General features: G+C 44.4%; 1 protein-coding gene across 8 annotated transcripts in view; it reads left to right on the top strand.

Annotated features, from left to right (window-relative positions):
• Positions 1-17665, top strand: part of fat1a (FAT atypical cadherin 1a) — an 80070-nt gene that overhangs the window by 46397 nt on the left and 16008 nt on the right. For all 8 annotated transcript variants that reach the window (XM_083532630.1, XM_083532634.1, XM_083532632.1 and 5 more), the window contains exons 8-13: positions 3333-3608; positions 4417-4627; positions 6847-10914; positions 12054-12250; positions 13293-13446; positions 16224-16457. In XM_083532630.1, the coding sequence (XP_083388756.1) occupies positions 3333-3608; positions 4417-4627; positions 6847-10914; positions 12054-12250; positions 13293-13446; positions 16224-16457 (5140 nt within the window). The remainder of the gene's footprint in view (positions 1-3332; positions 3609-4416; positions 4628-6846; positions 10915-12053; positions 12251-13292; positions 13447-16223; positions 16458-17665) is intronic.

The raw sequence follows: 17665 nt of genomic DNA, 5'->3' as shown, positions 1-17665 counted from the left end.
CCAATCAAATTCCCCTTCTTCCTACAACCAATCACAATTCACCTTCTTCTTCCTACAACTAATCACAATTCACCTTCTTCTTCCTACAACTAATCACATTCCACCCCTGTGTGTACTCTTAATCACAATTTACCTTCTCTTTCCTTTAGCCACTCATAATTCACCTTGTCCCTTTCATCAGCCAATCACATTTCTCTTTCTCTTCGACCCAAAACAATACAAAAGCACTTGAATCTTGCGATATTGTTGTTGCCTCATGCCTTGTTTCTGTATTTTTCTTTTAAACATGGAGGATTAGCTGCCGCGTCCTCGTCTTCCAAATCTCGTGTCATGCGCTTCGAATCGTTCCTTTTTTTCGCTCTTTTCTAAAAACGGAGTGCGATAAACAGATTAAAGTGGCTCTGCATCTTCACCGTGTCAAACGTGGCTCTTTGCTTAAGGCGGCAGTAAACACGTCTCCCTTTTCCAAACCCGTGTTCCCTTCCAGACGCTTTTCCCTCTGTCGCCGTTCCTCTTTCCATCAGTACGGAGGGATTAGATGTTCCGTTCTCCGAATGATGACGAGGAACCTTAGTGCTGCCCTGATTTCATTGTTCTTTGTCCTGGTTTTTTGTAGACAACATTAGTTTGTTTCTGGTAAAAAAAACAAAGCATGTGGGACATAATGAGGAATATTATCACAAGCAGAGGAGAATTTTTCTTCTACTGGTTCAATTCCCAGTGACCTGAGAAATTGACGTATCATGGCCCCACTTTTTTGGGGCCACGATACGATACGTAGCAGAAGGAAAGATTAACCGAAGCGGTTCTGGATTTTTTGCTAAAGTCCCTTCGAGCACGTTTTCGTCCTTATCCAGGAGAGTGACGTGTCGAAGTGACGCGTCGTTATTAAACAAGCTGTTAATATTGTAATCGTTCCGTTTTGACCCATTTCGAAAGTCAGCACTTGTTAGCATGACTCAGCAAAATCGCTGCCGCTTTATTCAGCAGATTGTTAGCAGTTGTTGTTGAAATCCTGTCCCTACGTACATTATATGGACACCTGATATCTCCAGCTATATGTTCCTCCTCAAACTGTTCCCACAAAGTTAAAGGCACATGGTGTTGTGTAGGACGTCTTTAGATGCAGGAGCATGAAATTGTTGAACTAGGAGACCCAAAAACTGTTCCAGCATGACAATACCCCTGTGCACAAAGCCAGCTCTTTACCTGACTTCACTAACACAACTGTGGCTGAATGAATCTCCACAAATCTCCACAAGGTCTGATGGAACATCTTCCCAGAAGAGTGGAGGTTACTATAATAGCAAATGGAGACTAAATGTGGAATGAGATGTTTGAAAAGAAGCATAAACCCACATTTTGGATACAGCAGACACATAAAGCTGGAAAATGAAGGAGTATTCATTTAATGCTGAGGTTAGAAGGTGTGTGTGTGTGTGTGTGTGTGTGTGTGTGTGTGTGTGTGTGTGTGTGTGTGTGTGTGTGTGTGTGTGTGCATACCCTGGAGGGATTTCTCTTTCTGGATACAATATAACAGACCCCGGGGATGAACTGATACACACATGTACACACACACACACACAAACACACACACACACACACACACACACACACACACACACACACACACACACACACACACACACACACACACATTCCACAGAGCTGAATTCTACTGTGGACACCTCACAGACAGAAGAACAGCCAGACAAACTCCTCCAACCCTCCCTGATCTCTCTCTCTCTCTCTCTCTCTCTCTCTCTCTCTCTCTCTCTCTCTCTCTCTCTCTCTCTCTCTTTCTCTCTCTCTCTTTCTCTCTCTCTCTCTCTCTCTCTCACGGCCCGGTGCCATGTTGTTCAGCCCTTCAGATCCGAGTGGAGAGAAGGAGGGAGGGACGTTTTGTCTTTCTTTGCCGCTTCATAAAAGCAGGCCAGCTCTTCCGGGATACTACATTTTGCTTTTCACACATCGAAGCCCCCCTACACACACACACACACACACACACACACACACTCCAGAGGTCTGAGCTCGAGCACCTCTCTGATGTCCCAGCATGTTATTTTCTTTTTGCAGCTCAGACACACTCATTTGTACGAGCTAATAAAGCTGCGCTAGTTTCTCCATGCTAGTTTTTTTTTACTCCCTGGCTAGCGTCTTTTCCATAATACGGAAAGTTTGTTACTTTTGATAGTTTTAGTGAAAATGTCCCAATGTTGCCACGTGTCTCAGGTGGTTCGGCGGCGTGCCGCACACGTCCCTGCTGCGGATTTATTTCGATTTGCGCTCTTCGTGATCAGGTTACGCCGCCAGCCCTCAGATAATTATACCATCTTCTCAGCTTTGACATTTAGCTTCATTCAGCTGTTGGAATCAAATACATTAGCGACTTTTGGTATTTAGAGGAAGAAGATGTCGATGCATAACATTTCCCCCCATGCCCTCTCCCCCAAACCCCCTCCCACTCGTCTCCCCAGGCCCACCGGGAGCTCATCTCGGGGTTAGATTGGGATTGAAATATCAAATGTTATATTTGCTCGGCTAAGCAGCAACACTAAACAAAGTCTAATTGCGTCGAGTCCTGATTAGCAAGGGCTAATTGCTCTTTCATGATACAGACTAAATATACTGGCGTTTATTTCGCTTGCGTATCACCAGTGTGGTTCGAGTGACGGTTATTAAAACCTCATCGACGAAGCCCTGACGTTAATGAGGAACCAGTTGGTTTATTCCTTGAGGTGAATGAAATGCGAAGGCTAATCGTGATGAAAAAAATGTCTATGCTTACAGTCGCACAGCAATATATAGTTGCCGTGGTTTATGAGGCCCAGAGTTTCAGCTACATCCTAGTTTTTCAGCTAATTATGCTCTGGCACAAGCCTGTCATTGGGGTGGGGCTTAATGAGAAAGCTTTGCGGTTCCTATTTTTCGGTTCCTGGATTTAATGGAGCCATCCATCTTAATCTCACCAGCCAATGAAATTAAAGCCCTGGTAAGCCCCACCACTACCATTCCTTTCTAAATATGATAAGATTATGTCTTACTAATTAAATTATTTAGGAAGCTAGCTCACAAGAACTGTTAGGAATTTTTTTAAAGGCTCAGGAGCCAAATCTGGCGAGAAGAGTGGGTAATGAGATTTCACGTGTGATGTGAGCTCGGTGACAGGGTGCACACGTTGGTCGGAACAGCACCAGTCACACAGCTCCCGATGTACACAGGATGATGTCTTGTCACCCTGACTTAAAAGGGCGGTTACGTGAGTGTTACAAAACAAGTCTCAAAACTTTTTGAACGATGCACTAAATCTGTCTCCTTGTTTCTCAAACCAGGTCCTCATCAAAGTGATCGACACCAACAACCACCGGCCACAGTTCTCGCAGCCCCGCTACGAGGTGAGCGTGAGGGAAGATGCGGCGCCCGACACCGAGGTGCTCCGCCTGAGCGCTAGCGATCTGGACGAGAAGAACAAGCTGACGTTCACGTTGCTAAGCAGCACCGACCCGTTCAGCCTGCGCAAGTTCCGCCTGGACCCCGGAACCGGGGCGCTGTACACGGCCGAGCCGCTGGACCACGAAGCCATGCGACAACACACACTCACCGTCATGGTACGATCCCTTATGTGTGTGTGGAAGTGATACGAATGACCATGTGTAGAAAAAGATTAATTTGTGCGAATTAATACATCCGCGTAAAACACTGTTCCGAACGCGCTGTTTTTTGTTCGGTTTTTTTTAATCATGAAATATGAGCTCTGCCTTTGTTGCATTATTGCAAAGGGGTTTAATTAGAACCGCGCGACACTATTACATGGAAACGAACTCGCGGACGCTTTGTGCTCCAAAAGTTCTGATTGATTTTGCTTTGTTCTTAATTAGTTCAATTTGTACTTTCGTATTTTGTGGAGCTTGTGTGTGTGTGTGTGTGTGTGTGTGTGTGTGTGTGTGTGTGTGTGTGTGTGTGTGTGTGTGTGTGTGTGAGGGGGTGGTTGTGTGGAACATGCGGCAGCGTTTATTTCAAATTGATTTGTCGTCATTATTTGAGATGTCGAGTCACTCATGCGTCGCCTCACCTGATGTTCTTCACCGAGTTCGTTCGTTTGTTTGTCGCTCGGTTCTCGAGCCGCCGATGCGTGTCTCGGAGAAATGGGAAAAAAAACAGCGCATTAATATTCTCAGGAGTGTTTGACGAGTTTGTTTGCTGTATTAACCACATTATTGAACATGGAACAAAATCGCCAGCAGCTCGTTTTCACCCCGACGCGCCCTCCCCCTCGCATGCTTGTTTGTCATTCTCGCCTTTGTTTACCTCAAACCATTTTTCATTTTTTTTCTGGTATAAAGATTTGTCAGTTGGAAGGAATTATTGAAATTGCTTCCAGCTTGTTTATACCTCCCACCCTCTGTTGCTGCAAAGGTACGAGACCAGGACATTCCAGTGAAGCGGAACCTGGTGCGAGTGATCGTTAGTGTGGAGGACGCCAACGACAACGCGCCATGGTTTTACGGCGCGCCATACGTGGGGCGCGTGTTTGAGTCGGCCACCGTTGGCTCGTCCGTGCTGCAGGTCACCGCGTTGGACAAGGACAAAGGACAAAACGCTGAGATCGTCTACATCATCGAGTCAGGTGATTAGTAGAGGTTATTAGAATGCCAAACATTATTGAGAACAAAATCAATGTATTATAACGTAATATTCATGATGCTGAATACAATTATAAAGCAATACCTTCAATGCTACATCTCAAAACTTAATTGAAACACTTAACAACAAATACTATTTTGGGGCTCAGTATTTGTCCAAAGTAATAAGAGATCGACAGGTTGTGAGCTCAGGGGGCCAAGCACTCAGAGCCTTCAAAGCGGTTCTTCGCTTTTATTGCCAAGGTAAAAGACAAATCCACTCATTTCCCCCTTGGAGATGAAAGTTAATCAAATTAAATTAAAGCTAAACAGCCACAGGAGCCCGGCAGCCATTTCTCTCGTGCTACTTTGCCAAGCCATGAAGCAGGAAAATAAATGAGCGACCAAGCAAAAAAATAAAGTCCAACTGCCTTCTGACTTTATTATCGGTTGACGTACGTCATTTTGTTTTTTTTCTGTGAAGGATTAGTTTAAATGCAAGGCGTAAGAACTTTTTATAGTCTCCTTCCATAAAAGTGCAACAAACATCTTCCTACAGAATTCCTGTTTTTGTCCATTCTATGTCCAGCTACTTCCTGTACACATACGTAGTATTTGTGATTAAGCTGTTGCTTTTAAAACGATGGCGTACTGAAAAGGGCGCATTGATACTGTATGATACTGTCAAAGCGGAAAAAACTTTACAGCGATCCATAAATTGCCCACTTCTACTCCAAACATGTTTTAAGAAGAAGTTGGGAAGAAGTAGATAAAATGAGCACTTTTCACATTTACATTTATTGCATTTGGCAGATGCCCTTATCCTTATCTCATTCATACAAATGAGCCTTGCTCAGGGGCTCATAAATGGCAGCTTGGTGTAGCTGCGATTTGAACTCAGCCTTCATAGTCCAAAGTCTTTTAAACTACCACCTCCCAACATCAGTTCTTTGTTACATTTCAAGGCTAAAGCATTAAACATAAACAGTTCCTATGGAAAAATCCATGTTTTAATGGCAAGCTCCTTGCAGGTAACAGGCATTAGCGCTGTAAACCTTCCAAAAGGTGGTTAGAAATGCTCCGGGTGATGACATGGAAGTGAGCATTCGGGTTGATATACCCTCGGCCGCTCAAGGATTTTGCAGGCTTTGAATTTCACACACATAGAGCAGTGACACATGAAAAGGTTCGGAGAGCACGAGGTGATATGCTTTGACAGACCCGAGTGTTAGGCTGAGCATTCCTGTCATGTCGCCCACGTTTTCCTTTTGTGCCTCCGTCCGTAAAGAGACGGAGAACCGGCGAGATTTTAAAAAGTGGGAGAGTTGACATGTCCCATCCAGAGGTCTCCAGCCCACCAGGCTCTCAGTCATGAATGGCACACTTGAAAACGAGAAGACGTCATGTCGAGAGAATAAAATGTGGGATGGCACAGAGTCCCGAATAGCCAAGCGAAGGATACCAGAGCGAGGAATATCAGGGAGGAAAGAGAGAAAAAAAAGATTGACAAATGAATCAGGACTGTGAAGCATGCAGCTGGCTGAGGGTTTCCTCCCCTATTTCATTTCCCTTTATTGTTGTTTGAATAAATAGGCAGTGTTTGGACAGCAGAGGGGATGTTTCTCTGACACTACGTGTCATGTTGAGAATGCACATTTTTGAAACGCCTCGCATGACTTCTGCTAACTGGAGTGTAAAGTCCAGGCAGTGAGCACTACTCATAAACCACACTTCTCGAGTGCCATGTTAAAAAGGTGCAAGCGTATATATATATATATATATATATATATATATATATATATATATATATATATATATATATATATATATATAATATATAATATGATTTATTTTAAATGTAGCTCTGAAGGTCAGTTAAATGTCAATCTATTGTCAATAAAAATAGAAATTGCGTTCAGGCCAAAGAAAAGACCTCACTGATAATATAATGGAGCTGCAGTCGTATAAAAAAGCCATCTATTCAACCTCAGTCGTAGGTTTTTTACTGGAACAGAAATTAATGTCAGATAAAAACCCCTGATGTTTGCGAGGGTGTTAGATCATGACATCTCATTAATGTCGCCAGTGAATTTATTTAAATGTGTAGTCACAGTCGGAAAATATTTCAGACTACTGTTTAGTTGCTCGAAAGAATAAAAGAAATCAATACTTTAGCCGAGCGTGGTGAGATACAACATCTTTTTTATTGTCTCTCTATTTGCAGGAAATGTGGCTAATTCATTTGCCATCGATCCTGTCCTCGGGACTATCACAGTGGCAAAAGAGTTGGACCGAAGCAACAACAATCACTTTGAGCTGACGGTGAAGGCTACAGATAGAGGAACTCCGCCCCTTAGCGCTACAGCGACTGTGGACGTCACGGTTACCGTCTCGGACAACGCCACGCCGAAGTTCACAGAGAAAGAATTTTCTGCTGAGATCAGTGAAACTGCGCTTCCTGGAAGCTTTGTAAGTCTGGTTACAGCCACCAGCCAATCGTCGGTCTTCTACCAGATCAAGGAAGGAAACATAAATAGAGTGTTTGACATTAATCCCAACTCCGGGGTCGTTGTGACTCAGCGGCCTCTGGATTATGAAACGATTCCATCATACAGTCTGACCATTCAGGCTTCTAACATGGCTGGCCAAGCTAGCAATGCTACACTACTGATACATCTGAAGGACGAAAACGATAATGTTCCAGTTTTCATCCAGGAGGAGTTTACCGGGGTGATTAGCGAGTCGTCTTCTGTAAAGTGTGTGGTCCTAACCAAAGATAGTACTCCTTTAGTCATTCGTGCTTTAGACATGGACCGTGATGCAAATGCTAGGCTAGTTTACCAAATTGTGGAGCCTTTCGCCCTCAATTACTTTGCTATCGATTCAAGCACCGGAGCAATAAGAACCACGACCGAATTGGATTATGAACAAAAATCTGTTTTCCGATTCACCGTTCAAGTACATGACATGGGAATCCCACGCCACTTTGCGCAGAAGGCTGCCAATGTGACCATCGAAGTCATAGATGTCAACGATTGTCCACCACAGTTCAGCCAGGACTTGTACGAGGTGACCGTTCTAGTTCCAACTTTCAAAGGTGTGAAAGTCGCCACAGTCAATGCGACTGATGCTGACTCGGGACCAAACGCCAGACTCCTCTATTTAATTGCAGAAGGCAACATTGGAGACAAGTTCAAAATGGACCCACTCACAGGGGTCATTAATATTCAAAATGGCACACAGCTGAGAAGCAGATATGAGCTGAAGGCTAGGGTGTCTGATGGCAGGTTTTCCAAAATGGCCACAGTGAAGATTAGCATTCGAGAGAATAAAGCAAGCAGTCTGAAGTTCACTCAGAATTCTTATAAGGCTTTTGTCCAGGAGAACTCGTTGGAAAAGAAAACTCTCGCTGTAATTGCTGCTGTAGGAAACCAAGTAAACGAGCCTTTGTTTTACACCATTTTAAACCCAGATAAAAGATTTGAGATCAGTCGTACCTCTGGGGTTCTAATGTCAACCGGCGTACCCTTCGATCGTGAGGAGCAGGATACTTATGACATTGTAGTAGAAGTGACCAGAGTGGACAAATCATCCGACACGGCTCACATTCTCGTCACAGTAACAATTGAGGACGTCAACGACAACCCACCCATGTTTGTCAACTTGCCCTACCACGCACTGGTTCAAAAGGACGCAGAAGTCGGCCAAGTTATTAGACAAGTGACTGCAATGGATTCAGATAAGGACAATAACGCTGACATAAGATATCATCTACATGAACTGAATGATTACATCCAGATTAGTGCCAGTGGTGAGCTTTCACTGAAAAGGTCATTTGAGATGGATCAGATGAACTCAGAGTTTGTGGTCACGGTTATAGCTACGGACAGTGGGAAACCGCCAATGTCAGCGAGTGTGGAAGTGCATATAACGGTAGTAGATAAAGCCATACCTGTGTTTGAAAAACCTTTCTATAGTCTAGAGATTCCTGAGAATGTACAGCTGCACACTCCCATTATCCATGTACAGGCTAGTAATTCAGAAGGACCAAAGGTGGTGTACACCATCACAGAGGGTGACCCCTACAGCCAGTTCAACATCAACTTCAACACTGGTGTTATTCAAGTGGTGCAGCCTCTTGATTTTGAGACACACCCTGCTTATAAACTAAGCGTAAGAGCCACAGATTCGCTGACTGGTGCTAAAGCGGACGTATTTGTTGACATAATCTTGGAGGATGTCAATGACAACCCGCCTGTGTTCCAAGCTAAGTCTTATAATGCAAGCCTTTCTGAAGCCTCTGTCATCGGCACTGCTGTGGTGCAGGTATCCGCTGTCGATGCAGACACAGGTAACAATAAACTTCTCTTCTACCTAATAGCCAACAATGATAAATCCTCTGAATATTTTACTATCGATCGCAACACCGGTACGATCTGGACAGCACGCATGCTGGACCACGAGGAGGAAATGCAACACAAGCTAACAATCAGAGCCGTCGATGGAGGAGTTCCGGCACTTTCCAGCGAAGTCACTGTGATGATTGACGTTATAGATCTTAACGACAACGGCCCTGTGTTCTCTCAGAAGGTTTACGAAGCAGCTGTCAGTGAGCTGGCTCCCCGTGGCCATTTTGTAACGCAGGTCCAAGCTTCGGATGCTGACAGCTCTGATACCGCAAGACTTGAGTTTTCAATCCTGTCAGGAAACGAGGTGCAGAACTTTGTCATAGATGAAAAATCCGGAGCTGTTGTGATTTCCAATCACAGGAAACTGCACATGGAGCCCCTGTATAACCTTAATGTTTCTGTGTCTGACGGTGTATTCAGGAACTCTGCACTTGTAAAAATTACAGTCAATGGTGCAAACTTCCAGAGTCCTTCCTTCCCTCAAGCTGACTATATAGTCGAGCTTCTAGAAAACTCCCCAGTCGGCACATTAGTGGCAGAGGCTCCAGCAACAGATGAAGATGCCGGCATCTATGGACGAGTAACATACCAGATTGTCAATGACGTTGCAAAAGATAAATTTTCTGTCAATGAAGATGGTGAGATTTTCACCTTGGAGAGCCTTGATCGCGAGAATGCACTGGAGAAAATGATCCAGATCTCCTTGATGGCAAAAGACGGTGGCGGCAAAGTGGGATTCTGCACCATCAACGTGATCCTAACCGACATTAATGACAATTCGCCACAGTTCAGAGCTGCTGAATACAAAGTACACATTGGATCAGATGTTCCTAGAGGAACAATGGTGGTTAAAATTGCAGCTTCTGATATGGATGAAGGCAGCAATGCAGACATAACCTACACTATTGAAGCAGACATGGATAATGTATCTGAGAACTTTGAGATCCACCCTCTCAGTGGGGTTATCGTGACTAAAGAGAGTCTAATCGGATTGGAAAACGAGCTCTATGCTTTCCTTGTACGTGCGAGGGATGGTGGGAACCCTTCGAGATCCTCTGTTGTCCCTGTCTATGTTCGAGTACTTCCCCCTGAGGTCAAGGTGCCGAAGTTTGTAGAACCATACTACAGGTTTGCCATTGAAGAAGATCGCCCGTTAGGCTCACAAATAGACATGATTCAGGCAGAGAGCGACCAGCCAGTGCTCTACAGTCTAGTAAAGGGTAACACTCTAGAGAGTAACAAAGATGAGGTTTTCGAGGTCGACCGTGACACAGGCACTTTGAAGCTAGTAAAGAAACTTGACCATGAGAGCACCAAGTGGTACCAGTTAACTCTCCAAGCCCAAAGTGACCACAAAGGGAATGAAATCATCTCTTCTGTTGATGTTAACATCCAGGTGAAGGATGTAAATGATAACAGTCCCTTCTTTGAGTCAGACCCTTATGAAGCCGTCGTGGTTGAGAATCTTCCCAGTGGTACGTCAGTGATACAGGTAAAGGCAATGGATCTGGACTCAAGCACCAATGGGCAGGTGAGCTACAGTCTGGATCCCATCCAGGATCCAGCAGACATAGCGGAACTGTTTGCTGTCAATAGCGAAACAGGCTGGGTGAACACACTGAAAGAGCTGGACCGCGAGCAAAGAGAGAAGTACACCATCTCGATCCTGGCCACTGATCGTGGAGACAAGCTACAGCTTACAGCGAGCGCTAAAGTTGAAGTCACGGTGGCAGACGTGAACGACAACCCTCCAAGGTTCACGGCAGAGATCTACAAAGGCACAGTGAGCGAGGACGACCCCCCTGGCGGAGTGATCGCCATTCTCAGCACAACAGACGCAGACTCCGAGGACATCAACAAACAAGTCGAGTATTTCATCACAGGTATGCAGATTCCTAAAATCTGGCAGCATGCCATTTCTTCTAGTGATATCTAAATGGCTGTCTATACAACATTGTACGACTGTTTACCAGTCAGAAATATCTAATTCCAAATATTGCTAATCTACAAGAACTTAATTATCCTGCACTAATAACAGCTTATCACTGCCAAGCCACCTAAACCAGCCAGTATAAAGATACCATCTGCTTGCTCAAATATTCTCCCCATTCAGTCTGTAAACAAGTTTCAAATCACAGGCCTTAATATTTAGGTCAGTAGAAAAAGACCTGCTTGTGTAATTATTCCAGTAACTTTTCGGAATCGCCCAGGGAAATGGACAGGCACTGGTGTTAATTAGCTTGTGAGAAAAACTCAGCCAAGCCGAATATCCCAAGATCCTAGAAATGAGGTTGTGATGAGCGTCTGTTTGCACATTGGCAACCTTAACTCCTTTATAATGATCCTCTTTGCAGGACCTCTGATTTGATTGAAATCTGAATCTTGTGAAATGACACTTTTTTGTTAGGGTGTTTTCACACCTATGGTTCCATTTGTCAAGTTCGAACCAGGGCAAGATTGACAAATTCGGTTTGGTTTCATAACATACCTAATTCAAAGCAAAAGAAAATGTCAGCTGAGAGGAATGTAGGGCTTAAAAAAAAAGAAGAAGAATTGTAAAACTTGTTCATTCATTGGTCAAAAGAATTCCTGTGGAGAAAGATAAACACACTCTTCACCAAGGCTGTGTAGAAATCGCAAAAAAAATTACCCATAAACGCAGGAATAGGTATCTTAAAACATTTTGTATGTCACAGCTGTACACAACAACAGCTTTGTCCTTTGGCTCAGTTTGTCCTTTGCCTCGCAGCTCAGCTCAACAGTTTCTCTGAAAAAACAGGGCAAAGTGCTGAAGTTTGAATCACCTCCTGAAATTGAACCGATTCAGAGACGAATTGGTTTTTTACTATAATCAAGTAACTGCACCGAGGGGAAGGAAGACTCCATGGTTCCATTCCCAGTAGACTACACTTTTATTTAGCTCCCCTCAACTAAAAAGTTGGGAATTGAGCGTGAATCATAACTGCTTCCTGGCTTTGAAATATGTACAGTAGGTTAATGACTTGCTCTCCACTGTTTGAAGGTGGTGACCCCCTGGGGCAGTTCGGTGTAGAGCACACGCAGGGCGAGTGGAAGGTGTTGGTGCGAAAGCCATTAGACCGGGAGCAGACGGACAATTACCAGCTGAACATCACAGCGACTGACGGCACCTTCACGGCCAGGGCAGTGGTCGAGGTCAAAGTGTTGGACGCCAATGACAACAGTCCGGTTTGTGAAAGGGTAAGACACTGATGCATGCTTGGTAGGTCTAGGCCAGGTGACTGGTCAAGGTCTCAAAGCTTGCCCGAGGTTGTAGACTCTGGGGATCAGGGACTTATTGATTTATTGTCGATTTATTTGAATTTGCTTTCAAAACAAATGCATCAGTCCAAGAAAAGCCTTTGAGAAAGTTTTGTGGATTTCATGTGTCCTCAGTAAAATTGGGGTATAAGTTGAAAGGTAGTTGTTTACTATCAGATGTGGAACAAGTAATCTTAATTGTCATAATGTTAAATTGTCCGATGGTCAAAAACTGACGCAGTCAATAAAACAAAACTTTGTCATTAATTCGTGGCACATTCAGACCCACGTTCTCTTGCTAATGCTAGCTAGCAGCAAACAAACAATCTTTCGTGTTAATTATGTTCATGACGTGCCTAGATTTTTTTTTTTATGTCATACGAACGCTCATATTCCCTCTATAAATTTATAAATTTCTCTTCTGTACTCGTTTTCACGTTTTCCCAGAGGTACTTCGAAGTTGTCGTGCTAATTGCATCATGGGGTGCAGCTTTTAGATTGGTTCTCAGTTTAACGGTCTTTGTAGGTGAGCCGGAAAGTGTCTGCATTATTCAATGCCAGAATTTGATCGGGAGAAAAAAAAAGATTGTAACAGACATTAATTGGCTGTCGGTGAACATGTCAAACCGGCGAATTAGACAGATTTTAGCCTCAAATTAAAGGAATTGATTAGGGTTTTCACCAAATCGTGGCCAAAATTACACAGTGAACAAGCCTGGATATGACAAAACGCAGCACTCTGCACTAGCGAGAGCCTCGAGTGCCTTTTTATTTGACACTGTATTACGCCTCAGTTGTATTTGAATTGCTTTCGCCCTTTGTTCCCCCCCGCAGTGAGACTGTTTTGAGCATCCTGCATAATCTCTCTGCTCTAGTTTTTTCATTGTATAATTATTTTCTATGTCCGTACGCACCGATTATGTTTGTTTTGTTCTGTTTCATGATATTTTTTCCTCATTAGCGTTTTTTTCCCCATCTCCAGTCTCTATACGCGGTGCGAGTGCCGGAGGACGCAGCGTCCGGACGTTACGTCCTCCAGGTCTTGGCTACGGACGCGGACATCCGCTCCAACGCTCACATCAACTACCAGCTCTCAGGAGCCGGAGCCCAACACTTCAGCATCGACTCGGAGACAGGTACAGTGTGTGTGTGTGTGTGTGTACAAGATACTACTGGTTTTTGTGAATTTCATTGTACTAGTATCTGCAATCATAGCAGTACATACAGCCAATGTGCGTGTGTGCGTGCGCGTGTGTGTGTGCGCGCGTGTGTGTGTGTGTGTGTGTGTGTGCGTGCATGCGCGTGTGCGTGCTTGCGCGCACGTGTGTGTGTGTGTGTGTGTGTGTGTGTGTGTGTGTGTGTGTGTGTGTGTGTGCATGATCAGATTCATGGCTCGTAAGGAAGGCGTTGTTTTGACAGCCTTGGTGCTCCCTAAGCTGTTCACACACACACACACACACACACACACACACACACAGCACATTTGAGAGGCTGTAGTGCCAAGGCTTCAGTTAGACAAGGATTGCTCAGGGCGGGTACACACACACACACACACACACATACACACACACACACACACACACACACACACACCTTGCATTGTTTCTGTGTATAGTACCTCTTCGGACCTTAACCAAGTAGACAATGGACAAGGGAAATTCATCTCTCTCTCTCTCTCTCTCTCTCTCTCTCTCTCTCTCTCTCTCTCTCTCTCTCTCTCTCACACACACACACACACACACACACACACACACACACACACACACACACACACACACACACACACAGTCATTCAAGAAGCAGTAATGGTAAAACCGAGACTATTTATTCATCTGACTGTGTTTATTAAGTCCATCTCTCTCTCTCTCTCTCTCTCTCTCTCTCTCTCTCTCTCTCTCTCTCTCTCTCTCTCTCACACACACACACACACACACACACACACACACACACAGTCATTCAAGAAGCAGTAATGGTAAAACCGAGACTATTTATTCATCTGACTGTGTTTATTAAGTCCATCTCTCTCTCTCTCTCTCTCTCTCTCTCTCTCTCTCTCTCTCTCTCTCTCTCTCTCTCTCTTTGTGAAATTAAATATTACACACAGCCAGAAGGAAGGCTCCATGTGTGTATGTATGTAAATGTGTGTGTGTGTTTGTGTGTATATATATATATATATACACACAGTGTGTGTGTGTGTGTGTGTGTGTGTGTGTGTCTGTGTGCATCTCATCACGCTGCTACAACACAAAGTCTATTGTAAAGGTGCTAGTCAACAGCTGCAAGCAAGAAGGTTGCACATGTGTGTGTGTGTGTGTGTGTGTGTGTGTTTATGTGCACACACACACACACACACACAGGCTGAAGGAGCTCTGCTGTTGTTGGGTGTGGGATTAACGTATCTGCAGGGTTTTTTCTCCTCGTTTTTCCTCCCGCTTTTGTTCAGTGGTGGAAAAAAAAAGGCGCTTTGTTGAAGGTTGGCGATGCCAAGAGTCCTGCAGAGAGTCTCTCTTTCTTTTCCTGCTTTCTTTCTCTCTTTTTTTTTTTCTTCCATTCCTCAAGCCAAGTTATTAAAAAAAACACCATGCTTTCTGTTCAACTCTTTCCACTTTTTCCACTCTTTCTTTTTTCCTTCTTTCTTTCTTTCTTTCTTTCTTTCTTTCTTTCTTTCTTTCTTTCTTTCTTTCTTTCTTTCTTTCTTTCTTTCTTTCTTTCTTTCTTTCTTTCTTGTCTTCTCAAGCATTTTTACTCCTTAACCCGGGCACCTCTTTCCCTCTCTCTCTCCCTCCGTCCTTTCTCTCTCTCTACCTTTCTCTCCACTTTCTTTCTCTTTAATTATTTACTTTTCTCATCATCTGACAGTCATTAGCCACGAGGAACACCGCACTCTGTGTGTGTGTGTGTGTGTGTGTGTGTGTGTGTGTGTGTGTGTGTGTGTGTGTGTGTGTGTGTGTGTGTGTGTGTGTGTGTGTGTGTGTGTGTGTGTGTGTGTGTGTGTATTTTTCTCTTCTTCTCATCCTGTAAGAGTTTTCTCAGAGTGAACAAGTGATCGTCCACCACTCCGTTTATCCAAACAGCCACACTGCCCCCTACAGGCCCCACTGTAGGGCGTACTGTAGGCATGATGAGGCTGAGGATTACACTCAGAGTGGGGTTTAGTGTTTTCAGTGATCAGGGTTACATCTGAAGGGGATACAGGCAAACACACACACACATGCACAGACACACACACAATCAGGGATGCACACACAGGAACAAATTCACATGAACACACACATACATACCTGCAAACACACACACACACACACACACATATATACACATGAACTGACACACAGTGTTCTCGGTATTGTACAGTCTTTCTATTTACCCGTTCTCCTTTCATTTCCTTCTCTTTCTTTTGTTCCCTGATTCGCCTTGCTGGTGTCATTCCAGCCCTCTCTCTCTCTCTCTCTCTCTCTCTCTCTCTCTCTCTCTCTCTCTCTCTCTCTCTCTCTCTCTCTCTCACTACTTTCTTTCTATCTCTCTCTCTCCCTCTCTCCTTTCTTTCTTTCTCTCTCTCTCTCTCTCTCTCTCTTTCTTTCTCTCTCTCTCTCTCTCTCTCTTTCTTTCTCTCTCTCTCTTTCTCTCTCTCTCTCTCTCTCTCTCTCTCTCTCTCTCTCTCTCTCTCTCTCTTTCTCTCTCTTTCTCTACTTTAATTATTCACTTTTTTTATGTTACACACTCAAAATGAAAGAACTTCAGGAAACCATTAAAAGAATCGCAGCCCAAAAAACAGCCATTTGTCCTATTTTGCTCTGTTCCTTTTTTGTTCGTTTCAGCCAAAACCTTCGTAAAGTTTCTTCAGACATCTGATGGTTCTTCTCGTCTCTGTGAACGTTTGACCCGAGGTGTTATGTAACTCTGTTTCCCGCAGGTGAGCTGAAGACGTTTAGCGCGCTGGACTTCGAAGAGGAGGCGGTGCACAGGATGAAGGTGCGCGCGGTGGACGGAGGAGGTCGCTACTGCGAAGCCGACGTCGAGGTCGCGGTGGAGGACGTGAACGACAACACACCACGCTTCACCGCCGATCCCTTCGCCATCACCGTGTTTGAGAACATGGAGATACACACACCGGTCGGACGGTTGCAGGCCACTGACCTCGACTCCGGTGAGCTGCATGAATCACAGATACACACTTATAGCGGTCGAGGGTCCGGGGCCTTGCTCAGGGGCCCAGCAGTGGCAGCTATGGATGGTGCTAAAATTTTAATTCATGACCGTCTGATCAGAAGTCCAATGAAGCCCCATATCTTCTTTTTCTCGGAGCATGGAAGGGCAGAGGACTGAGCAGATGGTGGGATTTATTACACAATCTCTCGTAATTTGATCATTTTAATTCCTATTTTAATCGCCGTGGGGGGGGAATTGCGGGGGGGCTGGGCAATTGGGCGAAAGCCGAAAAAACTTTTGTCCTGCTTCTTGAAAGTGCAGACTTCAAAGAGCAGATAGAGTTAAAGCAGAGTTCAAAGATGAAAGCTGGGTAAAGTTATGTATATTTAGGTGTGTGTGTGTGTGTGTGTGTGTGTGTGTGTGTGTGTGTGTGTGTGTGTGTGAGTGAGTCCGATAAGTGTTTAATGTCTGATCATATACGCCCTTGACCCTGTTTGCCAATTGTGTGTGTGTGTGTGTGTGTGTGTGTGTGTGTGTGTGTGTGTGTGGTTCGCTTGCTCATTCAAACTCTCACTCTCTCTCCTCTATGAGATCCTCTTTCTCTTCTCCTCTTTCAGCATCCTTTGTTCACATCGCTCCGTCAGTTCCGTCCTAAATGTCATCATGTTTTTCAGCGCCTCTGAATTCCAGCCTGTGTTTGAGAAGCCTCGTGCCCACGCACCTCTCTCTCTTTCTCTCTCCATCCCCATCCCCCTCCCTCTCTTTCTCTCTCTTTTCATCTCCCTCCCCCTCTCTCCCGCTCTCTTTTTCTCTTTCTTTCTTTTCCTTTCTTTCTCTCTCTTTCCATCTCCTTCCCTCTCTCTCTCTCTCTTTCTCTCTCTCTCTCTCTCTCTCTCTCTCTCTCTTTTTCTCTCTTTTTTTTCTCTATTTTTATCGTTCTTCCTCGCTTACGTCCTTCACACTCACAGCTCTTACACATCACCTATGCAATTCGCGCCGTCTCGCGTAACACTTAAGCGTGTGAGTAAAAGCGCTGATTATTATGTAAGGAATGCGTATGGATTCATACACACGAAAAGATTTCACACTTATGTTAAATTGAGCAAAAATCTTAAAGGAACAACAACAAAAAAACATATCGCTATCTCTGGCTGTTACGAAGCTCTGATACTGAAGACTCCTTCTTGTGAAACAAACACGTCATTA

Source organism: Silurus aristotelis (genome assembly GCF_946808225.1).
Source record: "Silurus aristotelis genome assembly, chromosome: 27".
In the NCBI taxonomy this organism is placed as follows: domain Eukaryota; kingdom Metazoa; phylum Chordata; class Actinopteri; order Siluriformes; family Siluridae; genus Silurus; species Silurus aristotelis.
Note: the sequence above shows the minus strand (reverse complement) of the source record. Positions and strands in the feature narration are given on the sequence as shown.